Source organism: Aegilops tauschii, chromosome 7 (genome assembly GCF_002575655.3).
Source record: "Aegilops tauschii subsp. strangulata cultivar AL8/78 chromosome 7, Aet v6.0, whole genome shotgun sequence".
In the NCBI taxonomy this organism is placed as follows: Eukaryota; Viridiplantae; Streptophyta; class Magnoliopsida; order Poales; family Poaceae; genus Aegilops; species Aegilops tauschii.
The window spans coordinates 626,776,431-626,787,733 of record NC_053041.3 but is presented as its reverse complement, the minus strand read 5'-3'; the positions used below and the strand labels follow the sequence as shown (position 1 = coordinate 626,787,733).

At 45.9% G+C, this 11,303-nt stretch overlaps 1 protein-coding gene across 1 annotated transcript; it reads right to left on the bottom strand.

Annotated features, from left to right (window-relative positions):
* Positions 1–9,780: 9,780 nt before the first annotated feature.
* On the bottom strand, positions 9,781–11,049 carry LOC109746085 (UPF0481 protein At3g47200-like). The gene has a single exon (XM_020305196.1). It carries the CDS (start codon positions 11,047–11,049, stop codon positions 9,781–9,783), a length of 1,269 nt encoding a protein of 422 aa, XP_020160785.1.
* Between the last annotated feature and the right edge of the window lie 254 nt (positions 11,050–11,303).

Here is an 11,303-nt window from a genome sequence, read left to right as displayed (position 1 = left end):
GCATTGGACAACATGCAACGGGCTCTGGAAATAATGGTCCTGTTCATACGCTCAGCAACACCGTTTTGTTGAGGAGTATAAGGAATAGTGTAATGTCTGACAATGCCTTCAGACTTGCAATAATTCTTAAATTGCTTAGAACAGAATTCCATACCATTATCAGTGCGAAGTATCTTTACCTTCTTTTCAGTTTGTCTCTCAATCATAATTTTCCACTCCTTAAATGCTGAGAATGCTTCATATTTATGCTTCAAGAAATAAGGCCAAACTTTTCTCGAATAATCATCAATAATAGTCAGCATGTAACTAGCACCACCTAGTGACTTTCTGCGAGATGGTCCCCATAAATCAGAATGGACATAATCAAGAATACCTTCGGTTGTATGAGTCGAAGTGTTGAACTTCACCCTCTTGTGCTTGCCGAAGATACAATGCTCATAAAATTTCAGTTTACCAGGTTCATATCCATCAAGAAGACCTCTCTTATTTAACTCTGCCAAACCAAGTTTACTCATATGTCCAAGACGCATATGCCAAAGGTTAGCAGCATCACAATCAGAATTCTTTGAAATAGCTGGAGTAGCGTTACCTGAAACGGTAGAACCTTGAAGGTAATAAAGACCATTGGTCGAACTTAAGTCACCTTTCATCACAATAAGGGAACCTTTGGTGACCTTCAAAACACTATCTCCTCCTGAATACTTGTACCCCTTTGCATCAAGGGCACTCATAGAAATAAGATTTCTCTTCATCTTCGGAATATACCGAACATCAGTCAAAGTTCTGATTATGCCATCAAACATCTTGATTCGAATAGAACCTATGCCTTCAATCTTGCATGGTGAATTATCAAAACCCAAAACGAACCAGCATAAGTAGTGAAATCAAAAGTATTAAACCAATCTCTATGCGGGCACATATGAAAAGTACATGCAGTGTCAAGTACCCACTCATCATTGGTCTCAGCACATCCAGCAATAACGACAAGAGCATCATCGAAACTATCATCACGAGCAACGTTAGCAGAATTGTCACCTTGTTTGTTACCTTTTCTCTTTTCCTTGTTCTGCAACTTGAAACACTCTGAGATGTCATGCCCGTCTCTCTTGCAATACCTGCAATACTTCTTGTCTCTGGCTTGCGACCGGCCCCTGTGGCCGTTCTTACTTTTGCCTCTGTTTTCATTATTGGAGTTCTTCTCCTTTGTCCTGCCACGAACAGATAATCCCTTGGCTTGGGATGAACTCGAACCATCATGAGGCACCATTAATTTCATCTTCTCCTTAGAGTTCAAAGCTTCATAAACTTCATTAAGTGTGAGAGTATCACGACTGTATAATATGGTGTCTCTAAAATTGGTATAAGAACTTGGCAGTGAACAAAGTAACATTAAAGCAGTATCTTCCTCTTCATACTTAACCTCCATTGCAGCTAGATCAGATATGATCTCTTTAAATTCTGCAATATGATTCAAAACATTACCCCCCTCGGGTAACCTGTGCAGGAATAATTTTTGCTTCGGATGCTTCTTGCTGGTGAGATCTTTAGTCATGCAAATCCCTTCCAGCTTTAACCATAGAGCGGTGGCAGTTTTCTCGTTCAAAACTTCCTGCAAAATATTGTTATGCAAATGGAGTTGAATTTGTGACAAAGCCTTACAATCAATTCTTTTCTCCTCATCAGTCCAGTCCTGAATCCTTTGCTTCCCAAAACTATCCAGTGCTTCATCATAGTCGGACTGTGCCAACAACGCCCGCATCTTGACTTGCCATAGGGTAAACCTTGTGTCACGGTCCAGCAACGGAAGATCGTACTTCATGGATGCCATGAGTAGATCAAATCTGTGTTCACAAAGTAGTACAAGCCGGTAGAAAAATTCTAGCCAGAATTAATTTGCGGTCAAACAAACAGAGTAAATAGCACCTAGTAGCATGTGCATGTAGCAATCGGGAACAAAATCTGATCTTGGCTTCACGTGATGAGCAGGAGTAGCACTACTAGTAAAAGTACTAATAGTAGTAGCAATCAACTTGCTTGATTCGGCCTTCACGTGGAGTTGCAGCGACTCGGCGGATAGGCCTCGGGACTTGATCCTGTACGTAGACGTGGAGCGGCAGCGGAACACGGCGACTTGTTGATTTGACGCGACGGAGCGGCCGAAGTTGATGTTGGCCACGGACGACAGCTCGATTAGTAATCGGATCAGCGGCAAAAACCTGTCGGTCTCGGCCACTTGCGGCTGCAGCGGCTTGTACAGCAGCCCGCACCGGGAACAGTCTCCGATCCGGAGATCGCAGGACGGCGGCGGCGCGCACAGCCGAACCCTAATCTCTTGCCTCAAACTCATATCTGTAACTTGGCTCTGTATATCACTTGTTAGATAATAACGAGAATAAAAGAGACAAAGAGACACGGATTTTTACATGGAAATTCTTGCGGGAGAAAACCACGGACGCACAAAGGCGCAATCACTATGAGGAGGAGTATTACAAACACGAGACGACAGGCCGTCTGAGGTGTGACTACATGGCGTATATAAGAAGGCAATACATGAGTCTTTGAAGGACAAGTAAACGAGTTGTACTCGTACGCGTCGGTACCAACGCAAAGGCCCATACCGTTTGTACTACGTCTAGTCCAATACGGTATAATTTGGATCACAATTTAACAGATCCTCTGCCATATACCATATGCGGCATCTGTTATCCCGCTTCCGCTATTCATATGTCCTATGCGAGCGGAAGCCGCTTGAGAATGTGAGAAGCACGAGTCAGAAGGAATGGAGGGATGGGCAAACAGAAATACAAGAGAGCGTGGAGGCCGACGGTGGGAGGCTTGGAGCTAGACCCACGACGGACTCGAGCTTTGCAGATGAACAGATTAAGAGTATGAAGAGCGATTTTGGAATTAGCTGTGCGCTGCGACCAATGCTTTGCGGGCGAAAAAAAAGGAAAGTCTGAGAAAGAAAAAGGGAAAGAGGTGAGAATTACGCCATCTTCCATAGTTGCTAGATACCGGAATCAGGTGACTTGATTAGTTAGTGATGGAAAAAAGAGGAGTAACAGTCAGAAAGCGAATAGATTCCGGTTTCAGTAGCAAAGGCCAGTCTTCAATCATCCGTAGAGAGTGAGCTGGGCATGGAGACAGGGAGCAGGCACGAACATAGGAGTAGGGAAGAAGAGATCCGTGTCTTATTAGAGAAAATACAGAGAGATCCATGTGTTTGTGTTTTTTTTAACTCGGGAGAGATCCATGTGTTGGAGAGTGCTTAGCTCGGTTCGTGCCTTCTATTTGAGAGAGAGAGAATATATATGATGATAATAATTTTTACACAATTTACATACAGTGTGTGTGTTGTTGTAGTGAAAATCATGTGTAGTGCACTGTCTACACAAAACACCCTAGGTATCGCCACTTGCATCGAATAGCCGACGCCCATCACCGACGCCCTCTTCTCTTGGCGAAGTGGACGGGCCGAAACCGCCTCACTCGACCAACTCACGCCCATCACCAATGCACGAGAAACCAGATTAATTTAGTCGGGATCACGTACCATGTCTCGAACCAGTAGCCCGAAGAACCTTTTTTTCAATTCATCCATCACTTTTGTCATCAGCAACCCATGTAACCTCACACGGTTTCTCGACCTGGCCACCACTGGCGCATGACAACTGACGTTTTCTCCCGTTGCAACGCACGGACACTTTTGCTAGTAATGTTAAAGGCTATATAAATCGTTCGCCAAAGTAATTTCGTGAGAGGACAATCCATGAATAGGTGTTGTATTGTTTTATCATGATCACAAAAACAACAACGTGCACTACCTACCCACCGTCGCTTGAGTAAATTATTTTTGGTGAGGATCACTTGTTTGTGGACAAACCACATGAAAATTTTGATACGTAAGGGAACCTTGATTTCCCAAATATGAATCGACCTTGGGATTGGGGCCAGAATTAATTAGATCCATATACATAGATTTGACCGTAAACACTCCGCTTCTGGTTAATTTTCAGTGAAAGGAGTCAGGTTGGTCGGATAGTTGAATCTCCATCAATCTCTGCACCAAGTGTAGCCAGGAGTTCCAGCGCTCCCCAACTAAAGATCTCCTAAACTGTATATTTAAGGGCACCTCTTGTAGTACAGTAGCCACGTAATCCTGCTTACGTTGTACAATATTATATAAGGTTGGGTATTGTAGGGATAGAGGCGTCTCCCCTAACCACGTATCCTCCCAAAATCTTGTTTTTATCCCATTGCCAACAAAGAATTTGGCCTATGAAAAAACATATCTTTTGTTCTCATAAGTCCTTCCATAATGGCGAATCGTTAGGTCTTGCAGTAACTTGGGCCAGAGATTTCGATTGTAAATATTTGTTTCATAATATCTGTGCCCACATACCATTAGTCTCTACTGATAACCTATATAACCACTTACTCATTAGGCATTTATTTTTAATCTCAAGATTCTCAATGCCGAGACCCCCCGGTCCTTGGGTCGGCAAATGATATCCCATCTTGCCAGGCAATATTTTATCTTAACATCATCTGACTGCCAAAAAATCGAGATCGATAGAAATCAAGTCCCTTCCGTACCCCTTTAGGTACTTCAAAGAATGACAACAGGAACATCGGCATACTAGTTAGTACTGAATTAATGAGCACCAACCGACCTCCATAGGATATTAGCTTGCCCTTCTAGTAGATTAGTTTTTTTTTCAAATCGATCTTTGATGCATTTCCATTCTTTATTAGTAAGTTTACGATGATGAATTGGGATGCCCATATAACTGAAAGGCAAAGATCCCAATTCACATGCGAACAATTGTCTACATGCATCTTGTTCCTCTTTGGCCTTCCTAAAGCAGAACAATTCGCTCTTGTGACAATTTATTTTTAATCCCGACAGTTGTTCAAAAAGACACAACACCAGTTTCATATTCCGAGCCTTTGCAAGGTCATGCTCCATGAAAATAATAGTGTCATCGGCATATTGTAAGATGGATACTCCCCCATCGACCAGATGGGGAACACGTACACCAACTTGGCTGTTCTCCTTGGCCCGGTCTATAAGAACGGTCAACATATCAGCCACTATATTGAATAAGAGAGGGGACATGGAATCACCTTGTCTCAAGCCTTTATGAGTCTGAAAATAGTGACCGATATCATCATTAACCTTTACTCCGATACTACCTTTTTGGACTAGGGAATACACCTAATTCCTCCATGCCTCACTAGAACCCTTCATACGCATTGCCCGCTGAAGGAAAGGCCACTTTACTTTATCATATGCCTTCTCGAAATCCACTTTGAAGATGTACCCGTCTAGTTTCTTCGAATGGATTTCATGGAGAGTTTCATGTAAGACAGCAACCCCTTCTAGGATATGTCTCCCCGGCATGAAAGGCATCTAGCTCGGTTGCACCACCGAATGGGCGATCCGTGTCAGTCTATTAGTACCCACCTTCGTGAATATTTTGAAACTCACATTTAGAAGACATATTAGCCTAAATTGCTCGATGCGAACTGCTTCTTCTTTCTTTGGCAACGGTATTATCATACCAAAGTTAAGATGGAAGAGTTCCAGGTGACCATTGAAAAAATCGTGAAACATAGGCATAAGATTGTCCTTTATAATATGCCAACATTTCTTATAAAATTCCGCAAGAAACCCATCTTGTCCCGATGCTTTATTCGGTTTCATTTGTGATATTGCATCGAAAACCTCTTTCTCAGTGAACAGTGCAAACAAAATCTCATTTTCATCTGACCGAAGTTGAGGAATATCCCCAATAACGAACTCATCCAGGGACACCGCCTTACCCACTGGAGGCCCGGGTAGTTGTTTATAATAGTTCGAAATATAAGACTTGAGGTTCTCATGTCCCACCACGGTTCATTCATCCTGTTCAAGTTGGATGATTTTCTTTTTCCTATGTTTACCATTCGCAATCATGTGGAAAAATTGCGTATTATCATCCCCTTGGACGACCTTAAGAACCTTAGCACGCAAGGCCCATTTCATTTCTTCTTCTCTAAGAAGAGCGCGCAAGCTTTGCTCGGCTTCAGATTTTGCGGCCTGCTTTGTCACATCTAGCAGGTTCGCTTTTGCTTTCAGGTCCAAATCATTGATCAGTTGGATGAGTCTTTCTTTTTCTTGTTTGTAAAACCCACTTTCGTTTTTGGCCCAACCCCTAAATTTTTTCTAAGATGTCTAATCTTGTTTTGCCATCTTTCTATATTAGATCGCCCACTAACAGGCTTCGCCCATTCTCTTGCCACAATGGCAATGAAGTTCTCTTTTTTGAACCAACTTATTTCGAAAGATAAAGTGTTTTTTATACCAATATGAGTTGCGTCTCCCGAGTCTACCAACAGAGGTGTGTGGTCTGAGATCGCCCTCTGCATCGCATGCACCGACACGAGTGGGTATTTCTGTTCCCATTCCACACTAGCGAGCACCCTATCCAACTTCTCATAAGTTGGAGTGGGTAACGTGTTGGCCCATGTGAACTGCCTCCCCATGAGTTCAATCTCCCTCAGACTGAGACTCTCAATAATCATGTTGAACATCAGGGACCAACACCCATAAAAAATGTCATTATTCTTCTCTTCTCTCCTTCGAATTATATTAAAATCCCCTCCAACTAGGATTGGGAGTCCTTCATCCCCGCTGATCCTAGCCAGATATGCTAGGAAGTCAGGCTTAGGTTCGGGTTGGGCTGCTCCGTACACAGCTACTAGAGACCAGCGGAATTCATCTAACTTTGACCTCACCCGAAACTTAACAGCAAAATCCTCTCGGACCACATTGACACTACTAGGAAAAAGCGGAGCAGTAGCGCTGGTTTTTGGGCTAGTTGCAGCGCGGGGGACCGAGCTACTGCTACGGCGCTGCAGCTAAAGGGTAGCAGTAGTGTTTGTTCAGCCGCGCTACTACTAGCCCTACTTAGCAGTGGCGCTTTATTAAGAACACGCTACTGGTAGTTACTAGCAGCACTGCTCTACCCGCGCTATTAGTATTATTATATATTCTATTTCTTTTTTTATTTTATGTCGTATTTGTACACCATTATACAAGTTTTCATACAGTAGCAACTTAGAGATTGTTATTACATCATAATGAGTTGTTACATCATTGGGTGAAAGAACCACGAATTAGTTTCAAGTGGATGGATCCAAAGTGGCCATTGGTCACTTTGGATCAACGGTCACTTTGGATCCATCCACTTGAAACTAATCTGCAGTTCTTTCACCCAATGACATAATCCCGAAGCAACTTCCTTCCCATTAGACCCGAGTGAAAACTGTAGTTGCCTCGACATCCCGAAGCTTCTAAGTCTAGTATGTCAGTTGCCTTATCAATAATCTCGCGTTCAGAAAAATGCAAAATAGAACAACTCTTATTAAATGACATACCTGTAGTTGCCTCGACATTCCGAAGCTTGGCTGCCCTCATAGCACGCCCTAACTGCAGGTCATCAGTAGTTGGCTCCGGGTCCATGATCCCACCGAACGCAATAATCTCATCAGTAGTCGGCTCCCGAGGTGTTTGGTCCCCGAGAGCACACTCGCTGGTCCTGGCGGGCGAAGAAACGGGAAGCGCGATCGCCGTGGCACCACCAGTAGGTGTGGTTGAGGAAGAGGACTGAAGGGCCTCCCCCCCGGCAGTCCCGATCTCACCCATATCGGCCGGGCGGCTAGAGATCGCCACAGAAGGGAGGGCCTCCTGCCCGCCACTCCTCATCTTTAAGACGGCGCTGGCGCACCGGGCGCCCGCAACTGGAGAGGCGGAAGTGAAGGCCTCCTGCCCTCTCCTCCCCTCCTCCACGCCATCAACAAGTCGTGGCACCACCTCGATCGACCTCCTGGAAACCGCAACACCCTGGTTGTCAATCTGTCTGCCAGCCTGCCTCGAGTCCTCCTGTCTTGGTATGTGTGCCGTCGCCAACACGCAAGTCCTCCTAGCCTTGGAAGGTAGGTGTTGGTTCAAAGAAATTTCAAAAGAAGCTTTGGAGGAAAGTTGCCACAAAAAGTTTTCACCTTTGCATCGTTTGGACTAGTAAAAAATGGGAAAGTTAAAGATCTCACGGAATTCAGACCCAGTGTAAACTATAAAAGGGAAACATTTAACACCCCCCGGCCGAAGCCAGCGCCGGTCGCCTCGTGCAGTGGGCTCGCGGCTGGTGGCCCACGCACCGCTTTGACGTTGCCCTTATCTCTTCCACGAAACGCCCTCCTCCACTCATTTTTTCCTACCCAAAAACAATCTCTCTTCCTCTTATTTGTGCTTCCTCCAAATGACACAAATCCATGGCAAAACAAATCACACGTAGCTTGCAGCTCCGGCGAGAGCATCATCTGCTCGCCGCGGACACGCGCATCTCGCGCTCTGCTACCAATAGCACCGCATGCAGCTCTAGCGAGGGCAGCATCTACTCATCGCGGCCCTTCCCCAGCAGCTCGCCACGGACGCCGATCTGCACGCTTCGCTCCGCTTCGCTCGCAGGAGAGGGCAACCACCAACGGAAGATACTGCAACCCCGGCTCGGCGGAGCTACAAGCGTAGGCTCGCAGAGCTGCAACCAGTGACACAAATGTTGTAACCGGTGACGGCCATTGCTACAACCAATGACGGCCGTGCTGCGACGACCACGACGGTGATCCACCATTGCTGGAACCAGTTTTTTTTTTTCTGGAACCACCATTAATTTTTGCTGGAACTTGTCTTTTTTGTTGCTACAATCAACTAGTGTGTTTTGCTGCTGAGTATTTTTTGCTGGAACCAGCATTGAGTTTTGCTGGTACTGGTTTTTTGTTTGCTACAATCGTCTTTTCTCAGATTTGTACAACTGAGATTATTTTTGTTGGATACTTTGTCCAGTTTTGCTACCATCGTAGTCTTGTTTGCTGGAACCAACATTTTCCATGGATCGAAATGGATTGTGACGCGGATAGTTTTTTGTTGTTGCGAGCGTCAACCGCGAGCATCGGCGGCGAGCGTCGACGGCGAGCACGGCCGCAACTGTCGACGGCGAGGGCAAACGGGGAAGGGTGGACACACGCAGCACGACGCGGTGGCGAGGTGTGGTCGCCATGCGCTCATGTTTTTTTTCTTCTCAGATCTCGTGCGCTGTGGGGAAAAAAGGGATAGGAAGGGAAGGATCAGACGGATACAACAGCCGGATCTGATATTCTGATGGCTAGCGCGGGACCGGCAAAAACTTTGGGCCGGTCCGCCGGCGCCTAGTACTCGCCAATATAAATTACTACTCGTAACTGGATTGGACCAACCTTTCCTTTGGCACATTACTCTGCTCTTCATAAGCTTTCCTCTGTTTTCTTGTTCCTCCATTTCACAGCTGCAGTCATCTTCTATCTTATGAATTCTTTCAATCCTATCTTCGAATTTGATAACTCCAGTTGGAACAACACCTACATAACTACAAAGGAAAGGCGCTGGATTTGGAAGCTTGACAAGACACAATATAGCAAATTAATAGCACAACAATGTTTATTTTGAATAACCACTGAAGGTACAAACTTCAGGTACATTTGACACACACACACACACACACACACACACACACACACACACACACACACACACACACACACACACACATCTAACTAAGAATTGATCAAGGGTTTACACACAAAGACGTACGATATTGATCACACCACAATAAGCATGAAAACTGAAGATGAATCAGAAATCAATTTAGCAAACATACATGCTTCACCCGAACTGCTAAGGCTGATGCTGCTTGAGACTCATCAAGGTTCTGAAGATACCTGCGAGCCAATAGAGAGCACGGTGACAATTGCCTTGGAGTTTTTGTATACGAACCTATGCACGGCGATACTCACTGGCCTTTCACGCTTGAACTTGTCAATCTTGTCCGTGATGATGAAGTAGAGGCGCCCGAGGCGCAGGTGGGTGGCGAGCCCCTTGAAGAAAACGAGCCGCTGTGTGTTGCTGAAGAAGCTGCCAACGATGTGCTTGGCTCGCAGCTCGTGCACGTCCTCTTCCTTGTCCATGAGCATTGCCATGAAGGAGATGTATGAGCTGATGACGAAGCCATCTGATGGATATGTGGTGGACACGCACGCCTCGTAAGCTGCCATGCTGATGAGCCAGCAAGCAGTGACGTCATTTACGAACAATGGCGTAAGGGAGAGCTGGCCAAAGAGGTAGCCTCTCTGGACACTCATGTCCGCCAACCCTGTTTTGCTGCTGGCAGTCAACTTGATGCCGATTTCCGCAAGCTCAATGCCACTACTAGATGACTGGCATGTGCAATTGTTGACAAGATCTATGTTAGTCATATTGCCAAGCTGAGAGTATCGGAGGAGCCCAAGGAGATGTGGTGGCTTGTACTTCTTGAGCTCATCCACATGAACCCTTGTGTTTGAATGTAAAGATGAAGGGCGGCGGGTGATATAGAAATATTTCCCCATCTTATGAACAAACTTGTACACTGGACATGGTGTCAAGAAGTCCATAAGAGCCTCGAGGACCAACCAAGGAAGCTGATTCTCTAACAGAAAGATATCCCTTAGCATGCAAGGCCCCGTGGACAAGGTCATCCGATTACACAAAAACGCACATCCTTTAGTCCCCGCCATATAGAGCAACAAATAGCAACCATCGAGAAACATCATTACCGCAAATTCAGCGTCCGTGAACTTCGCCACCGCATCATGGACGTAGCAGCTGCGGCCTTCGCCTGCGATGTGGAGGATCTTGTCATAGACATGCGCAACCGAGTGGCCAGACATCTCACAGAAGTAGTGGGCCGCCGCGTGCTTCAACTCTTCTGTCTCCCGTAGGTGGGGTGAGCCATGGTGGTAAGGGCCGAGGGAGACGAAGCTCGGGATAATGTAGCGTTCTTCGACCCCCGGCCTTAGGCCTTGTGGGAACCTCTGGATCTTGGTGTCAAGCTTGGAGAAATCAGCCTCCGGTCTCTCCCTCGTATCCCTCACCATCTCTTGGATGTCGATATAGAGCTGCCCAGGTAAAATAGGGTCTAGCATATTGTACATGTATACGTATTTGTATACGTATGTAATTATATTATGATCATCTATATAAAGAGACGTGAGGCTGGATGTTAACCACCCACGCAAAACCCTAAACCTACCTCTTCAACTTGGTATCAGCCAGGTCGGGCCGCCGCCGCCCGATCCCATCTACCGCGTCGCCGCCGCCGCTTGCTAGCTAGCTTCCGCGTAGCCGCCGCCGCCGCTTGCTAGCTAGCTACGCACGTACGCAGGATCCATCAAGCTTGCTAGCTAGC

What these genes read in the sequence shown, in the direction of transcription:
- LOC109746085 (XM_020305196.1), bottom strand. Translation starts at nt 11,049, where the DNA reads ATGTACAATATGCTAGACCCTATTTTACCTGGGCAGCTCTATATCGAC.